An 18,183-nucleotide genomic window follows, 5' to 3' on the forward strand; every position below is an offset into this window, starting at 1 on the left:
CCAGGCATGAAGCTTGTGGCAGCACTGGACTATTGTCTCCAGCATGCCCCCTCACCCAGTCTGTGCTCTGTTACTACGTTTTTCTTTTTCTGACATGGCAGGAATACGCTTCCATACAAATACAGAGTGATATATAGTCCAGATAGTACAGTATTTGGAGTTGTAGGCAGTATTTTGTGTTAACCCACAACTACTGTGTATGTTGTGTTTTATACCCACCTACGGCAATATAAGAAGCTTTGAGCATCATTTACTAAACTAATTACAGAATGTTTGTCAAACTGATTAAGATTTGGTGTGCACCTGGTTCAATCATAGTATAGTTCAAAGTATATGAAAATCTGAAAGTGACAACATTGATGATGATTGGAATGGAAACAGCTTGGTCTTTTGAGTCCCAACCCTAACCCTAACCTTAATCCAGGCTTTCCTCCAAGCCTGTAGTACTGCCCTAGATTCTCAGCAGGATTGTAAGCTCTTAAAGTGACTCATGTTGATCACTAGTTCCACTAAAAAATCAAAAATAAACAAACAAACAAACAGCTTCATTTCATATACTGGGCCTTCAAAGTGCTCTCTGAAACTAAGCCTGGGATGGTGCGTGTCCATGAAGCGAAACAATTAAAACTTTGCTGTGGAGCTAAACCAAATACATCATTGGAAAGGTCTTGACCTGGAGAGTAACATATGTCAGTATGAAGATTCTACATGCCTCCTGCTTTGAAATGTTGACCTTTGAACCTTGACCTTGGTGCAAGTTTGAAGGCTTATAATTCAGCAAAAAAAGGGGCTACAGACATAGTAGAAACTGTTCTGGAGAACTCTTGATCTCAGCTATCATGTGAGTATAGTCGCCAACGGGGGGCGCTGTCAAATATGGTTGAAATTAATTTTCACCCATTTAACAAACAGATTTTTTAAATTTGATTACACATATGTGTTCACCATCCCCTTAAAATGCTCAGTGTACTCTCAATTCAGTATTTACAACTTCAATTTCTAGGAAGAACACTAATATTAAAAAAAACTACAATTCCCTACAGGCCCGCCATTTAGCTTGATACAGATCCGCCTCACAGTTGTAGTACTTCCGGTTTCTGAATTAGGATTGGAGATAGGGTTGTAAAATGATATATCTACTGAATATATGAAATATGCAGTGCAGCCGAACTAGTTATTACACTGCATCTAGATGATACATATCAACAAAAAGTGAATATGTTTTTTTATTTCAGATATTTAAGCCAAAACAGTAGTCGAACGCGGGCGGGGGATCCGGGCCGACGGCCGAGTGCCCGCTGTCGGCTGTCCTCTAGTGTCCAGACACCCTTGGGGGTGGAGCCTTCTACATGTGTGTGTGTGTGTGTGTGTGTGTGTGTGTGTGTGTGTGTGTGTGTGTGTGTGTGTGTGTGTGTGTGTGTGTGTGTGTGTGTGTGTGTGTGTGTGTGTGAAGGGGGCGACTTCATGAACACAAGATCTCGATCAGTTTGAAATAAATGACAGTTTTGTTTGTCTGGGTCCAGACTGATACCAGGCAATGGTTTTGTAACAGATAACGCACTATTGTATACAGTCTATGGTAACGCTGTTGAGGTATGTGGAGGTTATCATAAAAAGACATGTGACGAAAACACTTCCGGACAGCGGGTCCTCGGTTCTCCAATGGGAATGAGTTAATAGTAGCCTACATGATATATACAATGATAAAATAATTGTTTCGTTGTTGAAATAATTATTAAGTATTGAAAGGATCTACCAGCCTGAGATGTTTGAAAAAAGCCAAAAGATTTACTCATCTATTGTCCCAAATACACATTCTAGATGTAAAGCTAAAAGACATGTTGACTGTGGGCTCATGGGGATTCTACAGTAGTAACTGGTTGATCCCTCTCTTTGGACTTATCTTACCTTGTTCTTATAGGTGTTACTCCACAATGATTAATCAATTATGTAACTGTGGATGAGCGTGGGTGTGTATACATTTAGCTATGTGAGCAGGGTGTACTCTTCCTCTTTTCCAGGTATCGACTTCAGCTCACTGAGACACTGTTATGGATGCGCAATGAAAGTCAAGACAAGGAACATTTAAGTAGATTTACTTGCAACATGAATTTGTGACCATCACAGGAAAACAGAGTCAGTATCAGCAGTAAAGATGATTACATAAGATTAACAAACTGGCAAGATCTTCAGGGCACAACATTAAAATAAGGCCTAATTCGATTATGAAAGTCACAGCATGGGCTCAGAGTCAGGATACAAAACAACCTATGAACAGTGTGACATACCGACCACAGGACCACATAACAAGAATAACTCAGACAAATGTAAAAAGGGAAGAGCATGTCAAGTGATCACAAAGGACTGGTAGGGCCTGACCCTGTGATACATTGACCTTGAGGGGCAGCTATGGAGTGTTTTGCAGTGGTGGTAGTGCAAAAGTAGAGCAGGGATTCAATCAGTGCAAAGCTGTGTATGTTGTTAAATATGACTATGTGAGTGTGAACATAAAAGAATTCCTGAACAAAAATAATACAAAGAAGGTAAGATAAATAGAACAACAGACACAGGAAAGATAATACAAGTCAACAGGGGTAAATGTTAGGAGCACAGTCCAGATAGTGTAGAGTGGCTAATGTAGCCTGTAAGACGGTGAGATGGATAGTGGATACTAGAAAAAGTGATGTGATGGTTGGGGCAGAAAGAGACTTTTCTCTGCAGCTGATGTGATGAACTTCAGCTCCATGCCAAAAACAGAGCCAGCACTCCTTAGCCGCCTGTCCTAGTGGCCCTCTTCTTAATGCTGCCTCCCCAGCACACAACAGCATAAAAAAGACTCTGGCCATGACAGTGCTGTTTAGTCTTGTTCAGAGTCACTCCCGGTCCTCAGAATCACTGTCAAAGCTGATGTTCTGTTCCGTCAGAACTTGCACGTAACACTTCTTTGCATGCTTTGACATGCTGTTGCTTGCTTTTAAGTTCTTCGACGTCATGCTCTGTAGACCTAGGATCCCATCTTGTTGCAGGCCCCACGTCTCACCTTACACGTAAAAACACATAGAGCCTTTATTCAATAGAAACTTTCTGATATATTGTAATGTATGCCAAATATAACTACAATACATACCTGATGTCATATTCATGTCATATGTCTGCACGGGTGCAAAGACACCTCCAATGATTATGCATTTCTGCAACAAGAATCCTCTTCTCCTCCTCGAGTCTCCTCACTGCCATCACCAGGTCAAAAACCTTCCTCTTCATCCTTAGATCTACAGAGTCTGGAATACATAGATGAAACATAAGTCACTTGTATTTAAGACTAGTATTTAAAGATTTTCTGGGGTTACAATCAAAGCATGACAGATTGTGTGCCACTATGTGACTATTTCACATCAACGGAATTGTGTACATACCAGCGTGTGGAAGCTGCCATGGCCAAACCACCTCGTCAGACAGAATGGTGTCCAGGCTCAGGTTTTCTGTGTTTGGAACCATGACGTTGTATTTTTCCACAGCTGAACTTAAGATTTTTTTTTCCTCCCGGATCTTTCGGCGGATCCGAGCACGTCCTTTGCAACCGTCATTGTCTTTGTAAAGACGCAGGGACCTCCTCTTAACACTAGCGACCAGCTCCTCGATTCGGCTGGTCACAGCAGCAACATCAGCATCATTTGGGGATGTCGTTGCTGAGAAGAAGAAATTAAGATATAAGAAATATGCTTCTTGATTTCATGAAAAAATAGTATTTCTGGTGTATGGGCAAGCGAGCCTCAACAATCTCTGTAACTGAGAGGCTACACTTGGAGCTAAGGTTGAGTATAGTTAGGTTAGATCTTTATTGTCCCCATGGCGATAATCTTTTGCACAAGTCATCAGCAATCAGAGTATGTGCTCTTCCACTACGATTACAATGAACCTCTTTGGAACTGCAGCCCAGCTTAGTCAGTTTAGTACACCTGACACACAGGTTTAAGGCTACGTGCAGTTGCTACAAGCTAAATTCAAACCACGAAAAGAAATTCACAGTGATAGAGCTATTAAAAGAAGCTTGTGTCGATGACAAGACAAAACAAATGTGTTTATACTTTCATAATTCTACAAGCACAGAAGTGATACATCCAGCAGCATATCAAACAGTATATTCTACCTTCTGCCCACTCATTGACATCAATGGTCCAGCTCTCCAGTTGTTTGTCTGTGATGTCCATTTCCATTTTCAGAGCCTCCAAGTTATGCAGCTGGCTTCGCAGGGTTGTTGTGGCCTTTAAACACAAATAAAAAATGACAATGTGGGAATTGCCTACAACGTTGAATATTCTTGATGAGGAATGTAAAGTGCCTTCACTATTAGAAAACCACATACAATTAATACTGATTAAATATACAGTATATTCGTATATACATGGACTATCAATATATGTGGTATGAATTATGTGTAAATTACATTTTATATCAAGACACAAAATACAATTGACACTACATATAGAACCATCTGTATATTCCACTGTATCTGGGCAAGTCTATATTTTTGTGATATATGCCACTTTGACAATATTGTTATGCATGTTGCAGAAGGGAAAACTGGTGTCTTTACCTTCTGATATCGGCGGGCAAGCGTGGAAGCCAAGTTGTCAAACTTGTGCTGGTTCCAGCGCATGGCCATGATCGTCAGCATGTCTATGCGTCCTGCAAACATCAAACATATGAGATGATCATCCTTCTTTCAAAAAGCAGTAGTAGAAGAAACTGTGCAGACTTGTTGGGTACCACAAACTTTTTTCCAGATAATAAATCACAGTATTGTACTATGGTACCAACCCGCTGTCTTGTTCCATTTGACTACTCACCCATGAAAGGGCTAGTGGGTAAATAGCACAGGATAGTGAAGAAATAGCATGAAACAGTGGCGCAGGACAGTAGGCAAATGGCAGAGAGCACTATGGCAGGACAGTAGGTGAATGGTATGGTATGCCCAACCAACAACAGTACAGTACATTTCTTTTTATCACATTGCCCCTCATTATCCTCACTTTAAATAACATAGGATGATGGTATTGTAATCCATCAATCCATCTGTGTTGAATATTCTAAGCTTTATATTTTCAGAGTCAGCATATATGCATGAGCTCAAAGTGGCTCACCATTGTCATCAGGATCAAATTGTACTGGTTACCATACCTGCTTTTGACATGTGCTTGGTTGTAACAGCAATCCTCGAGAGGAAGGCGTTGCACTGCTCGACCTCCTCCCCAAGAGTGGAACCAGCCCCCTCCTGATACGCTCCGCTCCATTTCACCTTTAAAAAGAAAACAAGAAAAGAAAACCTAAATGGCAACAATCTTATGCAGGTTTTCAGGGAACAGAACATCTCATTGACAATCATTTTTTCTTACCTCACATTTGAAATCGTGGGCTTTGGCATGAAACACTGAAAGAAATGGCCTCATGGTGAGGAGATGCTGAAGCTCAGGGCATTTCTCTGCCACTCTTCGGAGGTAAGGCCAGTACTTACATGCCACATCCATGGCAGAAAATGGCACTGGCTTACAGGCGATTTCTTTTTGGAGGAACAGGGGGTGGGCAAAAATCTCCCCCCTGAACATATTGAGGGCACGAAGAAGAACCCCATGACGACACACAGCGAGTTCCAGGCCCTCCTCGTCTGTTTTCCCTCATGACTTAGTAGATGTTTCACGTGCCGCTGACCACTGCCCTCCACAGACACCTCTTCCAGAGGCCTACAACATGGAAGATGGTTAACAGTCCAAACTTGTTCAAAAAATGCCCTCTTTGTTTTATAGGTAAATATAATGAAGTTGTGCAAGTTTACATGACTGGTTGAGGAATGGACATAGTCCACGAATCTTGAAACGTCATCATCTTTTGCAATGAAGACGCCATCAAAGATGGCTGGTTCCTCAGATCTAAATAAAAGACATACTTTCAATATTCATATGATTTTCAAATTCACAACAGTTACTTTCAAAATGATGAGCTGTCTATGCAAACACAAGATTTAGTAATTACCTTGCAGCACTCTTGAACCTATAGTGCTTGCGGTTCCCATCAACTGAGACCGCAAGCATGTCTGGGCTGCACGCTGGGCAGTCGAAGTGGTCCTCCCTGCACAATTTCTCCACTTGGTATCGGACGGCCTCCCACTCCAAAAAGCTGGTTCGGAAGCTGTCTGCTGTGATGTTCCCAGTCTGATTCAAAAGAGAACAGTAACAGAGAACAAGAAATTAAAGAACTTAGACAAAGGGTCGCAGGTGTATAAATGTTAATGTAGTGTAATATAGGGCCCTAGTTTCGTAGACCAGGCGCAGTCAGCTTTCAGCGCACCTGCGCCGCGCCGACGGGGTGTGTCCGCCTGGACTTTGCAAGTTTCGTGCACCGCGCAGGCCGGCGCAGGCTCGCGCAGGCACACCTCCCGTCACTCCCACCCGCGGAAGTGGGAAAGAGGGAGGAGAAGAAGGCGTGAGTGGGAGACGAGGAGGAGACGAGGCGTGGACTGGGATAAACACAGCCGATTCAGATCTTCACCAATCAAATGAGCTCCTCTCCTCTCCTTTAATGCGTTAAGGGAGGTTCAGTGCAAGTTCCGTCACTTGACAACCCGATGACAGAAGCAGCGCCGCCGCTGTGTGCGCGTATTATGATAATAACAATGCCGATATTATAAAAAACAGGAGAGAGAGAGGGAGATGTTTTGGTCCGAGAGGCTGAGTTTCCGTTACGCGTGCCACCCGCCTTTGATCTGACGTCAGATGTGACGGGACAATCTATATAGATATAAATTCACGTGTTGATTCAGTTAGTTGCATTAAATAGTGTTTGTTGTGATTATTTATTGCATGTAAATGTGCCTGGAACTGTGGAAACCTGCCTGTGAGATCTCTGTGACGTGTGCGCACTGCGCGCTGTCAACCAAACTTCCACTGCGCCAGCTGTGATTCCCCTTGAATGAATGGACTTTATTTACGCCTTGCGCCGAAACTAGACCAGGTTGGAGCTGGCGAGCTTTCAGCGCAGTCTCGGCGAGGCTTTTTGCCACGAAACTTCCGCTACGCCAAGCTGAATCTGTGACGCCTCCCCCTGCTGCGCCGCCACACCCATCTTGGCGCAGGCGATCCACCAAACTGCCAAACTGACGGTGCGCAAGGCTGCGCGGGTCGAAACTTGCACTGCGCCGCCCTGCGCTGGTCTACGAAACTAGGGCCCATTGTGTTAATGTTCATGTATCATGATCATATCATATAACTCACAGTATTATCTCTTGAGTTACTTAACTTATTTAATACTTACACGGCCAAAGCGGATAGTCCGTCTGTCCAGCATTCTTAAAAATGCTTGGCTTGACATCCCTGGTGCTGCCATCTTCACCTCTTCAAAAGAATAAAGGATGTCCAAAGCATATACTGATGCAAAGTGAGAGGTGGCAGGCCAGTAGTCATTGGAGACTATGTCATCCAGTCCAGGAGTCCATGAGGCTTCACAAGCCTCGCATCGAATCTCAGGCAATTTGAGATCATATCGCCCTGGAAAAAAAAGAAATATATATATGTAAGGCACAGCCGAGCTAGTATGTGCTTATGTTTGTTATTTAGCAGACGCTTTTGTCTAAAGCGACATACAAAAATACAACAATCAAAATTAACATCAATTTGTCATTTTAATTATTATGTAAATCATAAAATAAGCTTAGGAGAGAATAAAAAGATATCAAATCCCAGGAAATAGGAACAGGTGCCAACATCAGTAACCCTCATTGATGTTGCAGGCGTTAAAAATCCATTTTGCAACAAACATCACTCATACAAACCGGATCATTTGAATGACATAACAGTCGCTCATTAGATGAGTGCAGTGGTCTAGATGGGGTGTAAGGTATGCGGTCACAACGTGAAGCGGAGTGGCCTTTACACCTCGGAGAGCATTAACATTTTGATATTCCAACGTCGCAAAGTCCATTATCTTGCTTCTACCACTGTTGCCAAAAATGATGCTCATAAACTGTCAAAATGTGGTCAAAAACTTTATGAGATGTGCAAATATCTGAATTTTAATGCACATTCTAACATCACAATGGGAGATTTAGCCAAACATTTGTATAATCACATACAGATAATACATTTGCGTCTGCATGATGCCGTCATATTAATATGTCATAATAATATGATATTAATATGTCCATATTAAGATGACCCTAAGCGTCTTTGTGTTTAGAGTTGATATGGTGTGTGATCAGGAAATAGCTGTGGGTGACATTCTGCAGCCACTTTTACAGAATTGACCCCATCCCGACCCCTGAAGTTCTTCTTACCATTCATTGTAACCACAACGATGGACTTTCCTGCGATGACACGGGATGATCCTCGTGGACAGCTGGTATCATTTCATTTTCGGCAGCAGCAGGAGGAGCAGCAGCAACAGCAGCAGAGAGCGCGCTGAGACAAAAACAAGTTTTCGAGATAACTTGTTCTTAAAATAAAAAGTGTGACAATGCCGCCGAAGAAAAACCACGCTGGAACTGACTCTAAATTGGACTTATTGACCGAAAGCCTAGGGGCAATTAAGGGAAGCCTGGAGGCAATGAAGGAAGAGCTGGTGAAGAATGACAAGAGGGCTGAAGAACGGCTGATGGCGGAGCTGAAAGACATGAAGACAGACATGAAAGACATGAAGAAAAAGATGGAACCTCTCCAAAAGTTGATGGCTGAAGTCAAACAACTCCGGGAGGAGTTTGCGGAGAAAGACGAGTTGATAAAGGAGCTGGGGAACAGAGTGGAGGAGCTGGACCAACAGGGTAAACTGAATGAAGTGATTGTGACTGGCCTCAAAATCAGGCCTCCAAACCACGCAAGGGCGGTTGCAGCTGATGCAGCCTCGGAGCCGGATGAATCTGAGACTAAATCTGTGGAGATGCAGGTGGCCGAGTTCCTGACTGGCAAAGACATCGAGGTGAACTTCAACAACGTCGAGGTATGTCACCTCTTACCCCGAAGGAGAGAGTCTGCAACTCGAGCTGTTGTGCTGAGATTCACCAACAGAAAATTCAAGACTGCACTGCTGAGGCAGGGCAGGAAGCTCAAAGGCTCGGACGTCTACATCAACGAGAACCTCACTAAAAAGAACGCAGACATCGCCAGAAGAGCTCGTCAACTGAGGAAGGATGGCAAGATACAACACACCTGGACGGCAAACTGCAGAATCTACATCAAAACACAGGGAGCATCAGCAGAAGAAGTCAAAGTAATCCAGATCAGGAGTAAGGATGAGCTGGAGAAATACGATAACTAAGGTATGGCTCATAAACACTCCATAACTACAGCACAGCAAAGTTCAACGGTTCTTATACGGACTGAAAGACTGGATTAATGAAGACAAAGGCACAGAGTTTTTTCCTGGATGGATATAACTATTAACTGACAGTAACACCAAGTATGTGACAGTACAAAAAATGTCTAAAGCTGTGGATCACTTCTTGGATTGTGTGACAATTGAAATCTGTGTAACGAAAGGTAAAAATATAGTTATAAGCTGTGTTTACAGAGCACCTAACTCAAAAATAGAAGACTTCAATGAATGTGTGTGTGAAATATTATATACTACAACAATATACTCTGTACAGACAGTTCATTAAATCAGGACGGCCCAGTCAGAACGCTAGAAAGAATATTACAGCAATTTACTAGCAGACAACCCGGTGGTCATAACAAATAGATAAGGATGGAGACAGAAATCCCAGCTCAATGTTTCTCACACCAGTGAAGGACACAGAGATAAGACTCCTGGTCTACAAATGCGTAGCCAAAACTTCTACTGATGTTGATGCGCCACTATACCCTGACTTGGACATGAGACTACATGATGAGACTGCTGCTCACTCGTGATGAACTAATACGGACACGTGTGCAGACGCACACGTAATCTGTATGCACTGGACTTCAGCTCTCTGAACCACCTACTGCTGTAACATGTTATGTTAAATGTCACAAGAAAAAGGATAAGTTATGTCAATTGGAAAATGCAATGATAAGAAAAGATTATGATGATGATTTTATCCTGTGGGTAATGGGGGCGGGACTAGATAAGCCTTGGCTTCTCCCGCTTTCCCTTTCGGCCATGTGTATTTTACTATGTGAACAAAGATGTGTGATGATGATTTAACGGACATGCCCGAAATAAACAAATAAATAAAATAAATAAGGTATAAGACGCTCTTAGAAAAAAAGAAACATGTATGAGAAATAAAGCACAACATATGTATTTACTGGCAGCTATTTTGAAACCAGGTAGGACTTCATGGCTTCATCAACTGATCAGAAATCAGTATTCAGTTTTCCAGGTGATAACTGGAAAAAATGGGGACTCTCAAAAACTACAACTTACCACACTGGGTAAGAACACTCTCCACAACACAGGTTGTCGGAGGCAATGGTTCAAAGAAACCATGCATCATGGAATCCCTGTTGTGGAAGACTCGATCTCGATGGACCCTGATGTCACACTGGCCACAGAGGAAAGGGTGTGGTCGGCAGTCACAACAGCGGATAACTGCTGGATGGTCTGCACATTGTTGGCAGACTCGAGTTGCCACCTGCCGTTGTTTGCCCACCATGGTGTTGACCAGCCGGGATCTCTCTTTCGCCCACCACCCTGAGATCAGACTCTTTCGAGTCGACCAGTCGGTTGCGGCTTGAGGTGGTGTATCATCCACATACAGGTCCTTAGCCAGTGAGCACTCAAGCTCTTGAAGGAAAGACTCTGTTAAGACAATGCACAACACTGAAAACCAACGGCTTATAACAACAAAAGATAATGGCATTGAATAACAGTCATTTTGAAATGTGTAATGTTATCTGTTATCTATTGATCAAACACAAAACAATCAAAACACAAAACTATGAAATGTACATTCCTATCGTAATAAATGAACATACTGTTAATAGTTCACAATAGTTCAACAATGTAACAATAGTTCACGTTCAGTTCATTTTATTCAAGCTATAGAATGATCCTTAACCTAGCCCTATTATATGGTATCTTTGGTGTCCATGGATGTTTACGAGCTTGCAAATAATTGAATTGAAGTCTGGCAATTGATGGCGTTGTGACATGAACTTGCCAGGGTTATCTTGAATCCAACATTTTTATTCAGATTTCAATCTCACATAGTCTGAGCTAGTTCAGTGACTAGCAACTAGATTGCATTCAGTTCATCGTTCTAGAAAACATAGTGTGTTCTCCTGGCTAACTATTAGCTAACTATGTGTAGCACTTAGGGTTGCCACCGGTGTGGACCCGCCACACCGGACCGAAAATCGGCGTCTTTGAGAGAGTCGGCGTCCGTGACATGAGTCTCCTTGGTGTGGTCGCTCGAATCGGCCCACGTCGGCGTTCATTTCAGCCGATTCAAATGTGTAATCCGCCATTCGAGTCGGCCATATTAAGTAGCCCGACTTCATTTACCGACGCAAGTCGGGCAGTCGGTGCGGTGTGGACCCGCCTAAGATGTTGTATATATCTATCCTATGAAATTGCATACAGTGCGCATAAACATTACCAAAAAAACAACAACTACAAATGGCAACAATTTAACAGCATAATTTGCTTGCTTTTGATGAGGGCATGCTGTTTAATTATTTAAGCAGAATAGCAGGCAATACTTACGTGGGATGTCGAAAAACGCAATGGTCCTAAGGAGCGTCTCCATGCACGATAAATGATTGCCTGAAGGAAAATATGTCTTCGTATTTATTTATTTGTTTGTTTGTAATCCAACTCCACTTACACCACAGCTAAATAAAAAACATATATACAGTCAAGATAAACACCTGTAACACAAAATGCATCACCTGAAACCGAAACTTCCAGCGCAGGCAAACCGCACGTTGGCTAACCCCCTTGCGTCAAAATCAACCGATGAGGGATTTGCGTTCAAATCAGATGACCCTCTGCGTCGGAAATAGACGCAGAGGGTCATCTGACTGATTTGAATGGAAATGAAAATTGAATGGATATGACCAATCGTCAGTATGTGACGAGTAGGGATGAGACTGTGTTGGATAAGCATGCACCCATCAAGAAGCTCACCGTCAGATCTGTCAAAGCCCCTTGGCTTGACTCTGACCTGAGAAGCTCCATGAAAGATAGAGATAAACGGAAAAGAGTTGCTGTAGATTCAGGTAGCTCAGAGGACTGGCTAGCATATCGCTCTTTAAGAAACAAAGTGACCAAATTAAATAAACAGAAAAAAAGGGTGTACTACCAATCTAGAATTGAAGAAATTAAACATGATGGCAAAAAACTCTGGAGTACTCTCAATCACATCATGGGTAGAGATAAAATGGGCAAAACACCAGCATTGAATCAGGTGAAGGCTTTATCACCAAGCCCAAAGAAATTGCTGATTATTTCAACAATTATTTCATAAGTAAAGATACTATAAGAAATGGCATGTTGCCTGTAAATGGTATTCTATCTGAATCACTTATTAAAAATGATGTCATGCAGGACAAAGAATGCAAATTTGGATTTTCAGTCACTAATATATTGGAAATTGAAAATCTATTGTCTGAATTGAAATCTGACAAACCCTGTGGTCATGATAATCTAGACAGTAGACTCTTAAAGTTGTCAGCTGGAATAATAGCCAGTCCTATATGCTATATTTTTAACTGAAGTTTTAAAGAAGGAATCTATCCTCAAGTATGGAAGGTTGCTAGAGTAACTCCTCCACCAAAAAATAGGAAAGAAGCATTCACTGGATCGAATAGTAGGCCAATTAGCATTTTACCGCTATTAGGGAAATTAATGGAAACAATCATATTTAAGCAAATTCAAAATGATTTCTCTATGAATAACATTAATTCAGACTTTCAACATGCATATAAAACTGGCTATATAACATGCACAGCTCTCACACAATTAACAGATGACTGGCTAAAACTAATCGACAGTAAATTATTAGTTGGCACAGTGCTGTTAGATTTTAGTGCAGCTTTTGATATTATTGACCACAAACTACTACTTATGAAACTGTCTGCTTATGGTTTTAAACTCTCAGCTATTAACTGGATGGAAAGCTACCTAGTCAACAGACAGCAATGTGTCACGTTCAATGGAACCCTTTCAAGTATTAAAACATTATATTGTGGTATTCCCCAGGGAAGTCGCCTGGGACCTTTATTATACTCAATATTTGTAAATGATATGCCATGTATTTTAAAGAATGGTTGCTGTGCAGTTTATGCGGATGACACAACAATATATGCTTATGCAGATAATCTCACAGACCTGAGCAGTATACTACAAGACGAGGTCATGCGGATTTCTAACTGAAAATAAGATGAAACTTAATATTTCCAAAACAAAATGTCTTGTCAAATCATGCTCAGAGAAAGGAACGCATATGAAGTGTTTCTTTGAATGGAGTTCATATTGAACAAGTTAAAGAGGCCAGATTGCTGGGAGTTACAATGGATGAAAGACTATCTTGGGCCGCTCACATTAATAACATAGTAACAAAAATGAGCAGAGGCATTTCAATCATAAGAAGAAGTGCCTATTTTTTAACTAACACAACTACTAAGCAAGTTATACAATCCCTTGTATTGTCACATCTTGACTACTGGCCAGCCATCTGGTCTAATGCATCTAAACAAGAACTAAATCACATCCAGCTTACCCAAAACAGAGCTGCGAGACTAGCTCTCCATTGCTCCTTTAGGACCGGCATTGAGATAATGCATAATGAATTGTCATGGATGAGAGTTGGTGAAAGACTAGCTTGTAGTTTGATTCTATTTTTTAAAAGCATCTATACATACCATAAACCTGCTTATCTGTATTCTCAGCTGTTGCATGCTAGTGACAGTCACAACTATGGTACCAGGCTAGACCTGAGAGGTGCTCTTACCCACCTTAAACCCAAAACTGATGCTTTGAAAAAGACTGTTATGTATAGGGCCATCACTTCCTGGAATCGACTTCCACAATATCTGGTATCAATCACCAGCAGAGTGGGTTTTAAGAATAGACTGAGAGGAGAAGTATTGCAGAAAGAGATTATTCTAGATTCTACCTAATGTCATGACTGGTTCATTTATTTTCTTTTGACTTATTTTTGGCTTAAATTCATTTTTGTTTCTGGTTATTGTTTTTATATTGATATTATCTTGATTTTGTATGTACTTTATGTCATATTTTATCCATTATGGTACTTTTTCATCACTTAGAATATTGTTTGTCTTCGGTACACTAATGTGTATATTGTAGGCCATTGGTTCTTTGTTTTAGTTTTATATTGCGCTTTTTTATCTTTGGTATGAACATTATTATGTAAACTCTAAGTTATTGGTTTTTTGTTGTTGCTATTTTTGTATTACAAAATGTTATTATTGATCATGCTGTACTGCATTGTAATCTTTTGTGTTGTGATTGTGTGATGTTTTTTGCCTGGACCCCAGGAAGAATAGTCTCCACTGTGGTGTAGAATAATGGGGATCCTTAATAAACTAAACTAGACCAGATGGATGCCTTCCTGGCCCAGATAAACCTCCCAAAGGTTACTGATGAACAAAATGACAAATTCATATCTAAATAACAAAAGAAGAAATTCAATCAGCAATCAGGAGAATGAAAGGGGGGAAGTCTCCAGGGACAGACGGCTTTACCACAGAATGGTCCAAAACAATGCAAGATCAATTCATTCCAACATTATTAAACCCCCCCTCATGGAGGGAGGCAATGATTTCAATCCTACCTAAAGAGGGCAAAGACAGGCTGGAGTGTGGGAGTTATGGCCCCGTAAGTCTTCTAAATAAGGATTCTAAAGGATTCCCCTCCATTTGAACTAAAGAATAGAACATATACTAGCAGTATTAATACATGAGGACCAGACTGGCTTTGTCAGACAAAGACAGACCAAGATAATATCAGGAAAACACCACACATTATGAGACAAATCACACAAACTAGAGACACTGATATGAAGTTTGGATGCAGAGAAAGCCTTCCATTCAGTTTTTATAGAAAGGACTTTAAAACGTGGCTTTCATACAACTATAATCCACACGATTGCAGCATTATACAACAAAGCAACAGCTAGAATTCAAATCAACGGTGATTTAACCATTCATTCATTCTGGAAAGAGGAAGGAGACGAGGGTGCTGTGATGGCCGCTCCTCTTCGCCCTGTTTATAGAACCCAGAAGTCATTGATTAGGCAAAGATCAGATAGAAAGGGGGCAACAACGACATCCGGGGGCAAAAACTGGCCCTGTTTGCTGACCACTTATTGATACGTTTAATACAACTACACACACACTCCCAAAATGGATGAAATTATTAGAGGAATTTGGTTTCATTTCTGGTTCTAAAATTAATAACAAAACTCAAGTACTGACATTCAACTATGACCCCCCACCCTCCATTAGGACCATGTCCAACTGGAAATGGGAGGCTGAGTCCATGAAATATTGAGGTGTCTCATTACCGAGGGACTTCTCAAGACTGTATGATATCAATGACGGCCCGTTCCATTCAAAGAGAAAGTCTGACATCCAAAGATGGAATGTTATTCCCTTTTTAAGTTGAAGCTCCCGGATAGAGTCAATCAGGATGAAGATTCTTCCTCGGATGTTAGACCTCTTCCAGTGTTTGCCAGTCAAAATACCATCTAAACACTTCTCAGAAAAACATTCCAGAAGGCCAATATGGACCAAATCACATGGACTTCCTGGAAGCATCTTTATCTGTCTTTGAATGACTAAGATTGGAATTCATGTATGTGATGGTAATTTGCCTTTCTAAAGAAAAAGATCATTTCAAAACAATAACATGGAAAACCATGCCAGATTGTGAAGACAAACTTTATTCTGTTCTTTTCTTCCTCTAAAATAAAACTTGCATCAAATGAAAATGTATGAACTCTATTTGAATTCCAATGAATAGTAATTTCTTGTTTTCATGTTCAACTATCCATCAGAGTAACATGAGAGAGAAAGGGAAGCATGCAGAAGAGTTGAGCAGAGGTGGAAGGGGATACATTGCAGATCTCATTCCAAACACTGAAGGATCTTCTGGATCAATACACGATCACAAACACTTCATTGACAAGTATGTTTTCACACACAAGGAATGTGACGTGGTGATTGGTGCAGAACAATACACACAGTCAGATAGTAGAATGACATCGTTACATCATTATGAAAACGGAACATTTACAATAGAATATGTGGAACTAATATAGAAGAACAGCTTCAATGATGTCAGCCATTCAAGGGTCTAGACCTCTGGGGGACCACAGTCTCTGGTTCCTCACATAGTCTGGTCTCTGGACTAATGTGAGCTACTATCTAGACCTCTGGGGGACCACAGTCTCTGGTTCCTCACATAGTCTGGTCTCTGGATTAATATGAGCTACTATCTAGACCTCTGGGGGACCACAGTCTCTGGTTCCTCACATAGTCTGGTCTCTGGACTAATGTGAGCTACTATCTAGACCTCTGGGGGACCACAGTCTCTGGTTCCTCACATAGTCTGGTCTCTGGACTAATGTGAGCTACTATCTAGACCTCTGGGGGACCACAGTCTCTGGTTCCTCACATAGTCTGGTCTCTGGACTAATGTGAGCTACTATCTAGACCTCTGGGGGACCACAGTCTCTGGTTCCTCACATAGTCTGCTCTCTGGACTAATGTGAGCTACTATCTAGACCTCTGGGGGACCACAGTCTCTGGTTCCTCACATAGTCTGGTCTCTGGACTAATGTGAGCTACTATCTAGACCTCTGGGGGACCACAGTCTCTGGTTCCTCACATAGTCTGGTCTCTGGATTAATATGAGCTACTATCTAGACCTCTGGGGGACCACAGTCTCTGGTTCCTCACATAGTCTGGTCTCTGGACTAATGTGAGCTACTATCTAGACCTCTGGGGGACCACAGTCTCTGGTTCCTCACATAGTCTGGTCTCTGGACTAATGTGAGCTACTATCTAGACCTCTGGGGGACCACAGTCTCTGGTTCCTCACATAGTCTGGTCTCTGGACTAATGTGAGCTACTATCTAGACCTCTGGGGGACCACAGTCTCTGGTTCCTCACATAGTCTGCTCTCTGGACTAATGTGAGCTACTATCTAGACCTCTGGGGGACCACAGTCTCTGGTTCCTCACATAGTCTGGTCTCTGGACTAATGTGAGCTACTATCTAGACCTCTGGGGGACCACAGTCTCTGGTTCCTCACATAGTCTGCTCTCTGGACTAATGTGAGCTACTATCTAGACCTCTGGGGGACCACAGTCTCTGGTTCCTCACATAGTCTGCTCTCTGGACTAATGTGAGCTACTATCTAGACCTCTGGGGGACCACAGTCTCTGGTTCCTCACATAGTCTGGTCTCTGGACTAATGTGGTCTACTATCTAGACCTCTGGGGGACCACAGTCTCTGGTTCCTCACATAGTCTGGTCTCTGGACTAATGTGAGCTACTATCTAGACCTCTGGGGGACCACAGACAGTCTCTGGTTCCTCACATAGTCTGGTCTCTGGACTAATGTGAGCTCTAGACCTCTGGGGGACCACAGTCTCTGGTTCCTCACATAGTCTGGTCTCTGGACTAATGTGAGCTAATATCTAGACCTCTGGGGGACCACAGTCTCTGGTTCCTCACATAGTCTGCTCTCTGGACTAATGTGAGCTACTATCTAGACCTCTGGGGGACCACAGTCTCTGGTTCCTCACATAGTCTGGTCTCTGGACTAATGTGAGCTACTATCTAGACCTCTGGGGGACCACAGACAGTCTCTGGTTCCTCACATAGTCTGGTCTCTGGACAAATGTGAGCTACTATCTAGACCTCTGGGGGACCACAGTCTCTGGTTCCTCACATAGTCTGGTCTCTGGACTAATGTGAGCTACTATCTAGACCTATGGGGGACCACAGTCTCTAGTTCCTCACATAGTCTGGTCTCTGGACTAATGTCAGCTACTATCTAGACCTCTGGGGGACCACAGTCTCTGGTTCCTCACATAGTCTGGTCTCTGGACTAATGTGAGCTACTATCTAGACCTCTGGGGGACCACAGACAGTCTCTGTTTCCTCACATAGTCTGGTCTGGTCTCTGGACTAATGTGGTCTACGATCTAGACCTCTGGGGGACCACAGACAGTCTCTG

General features: G+C 42.2%; 2 protein-coding genes and 1 long non-coding RNA gene across 3 annotated transcripts in view; all 3 read right to left on the reverse strand.

Moving 5' to 3' along the window:
* Nucleotides 1–18,183, reverse strand: part of LOC311018579 (uncharacterized protein) — a 722,019-nt gene that overhangs the window by 310,444 nt on the left and 393,392 nt on the right. The window lies entirely within an intron of this gene.
* On the reverse strand, nt 2,453–5,516 carry LOC311018745 (uncharacterized protein). Its single transcript, XM_084017813.1, has 7 exons — nt 5,397–5,516; nt 5,182–5,299; nt 4,598–4,689; nt 4,151–4,265; nt 3,417–3,689; nt 3,128–3,281; nt 2,453–3,040 (listed from the first exon to the last, which is right to left on the reverse strand). Exons 1-6 carry the CDS (start codon nt 5,448–5,450, stop codon nt 3,145–3,147), a joined length of 789 nt encoding a protein of 262 aa, XP_083873939.1. The 5' UTR covers nt 5,451–5,516; the 3' UTR covers nt 2,453–3,040; nt 3,128–3,144.
* LOC311018807 lies at nt 5,595–6,269 on the reverse strand. Its single transcript, XR_014597759.1, has 3 exons — nt 6,031–6,269; nt 5,834–5,927; nt 5,595–5,741 (listed from the first exon to the last, which is right to left on the reverse strand). It is a non-coding gene; the product is annotated as an uncharacterized lncRNA (long non-coding RNA).

Source organism: Eutrigla gurnardus (assembly GCF_963514095.1).
Source record: "Eutrigla gurnardus genome assembly, chromosome: 1".
NCBI classification, from domain to species: domain Eukaryota; kingdom Metazoa; phylum Chordata; class Actinopteri; order Perciformes; family Triglidae; genus Eutrigla; species Eutrigla gurnardus.

What these genes read in the sequence shown, in the direction of transcription:
- LOC311018745 (XM_084017813.1), bottom strand. Translation starts at nt 5,450, where the DNA reads ATGAGGCCATTTCTTTCAGTGTTTCATGCCAAAGCCCACGATTTCAAA. An exon ending in CCCACGATTTCAAATGTGAG is followed by an intron (nt 5,300 to 5,396) that starts GTAAGAAAAAAT and finishes TTCTTTTTAAAG; the next exon opens with GTGAAATGGAGCGGAGCGTA. An exon ending in TTGCCCGCCGATATCAGAAG is followed by an intron (nt 4,266 to 4,597) that starts GTAAAGACACCA and finishes TTGTGTTTAAAG; the next exon opens with GCCACAACAACCCTGCGAAG.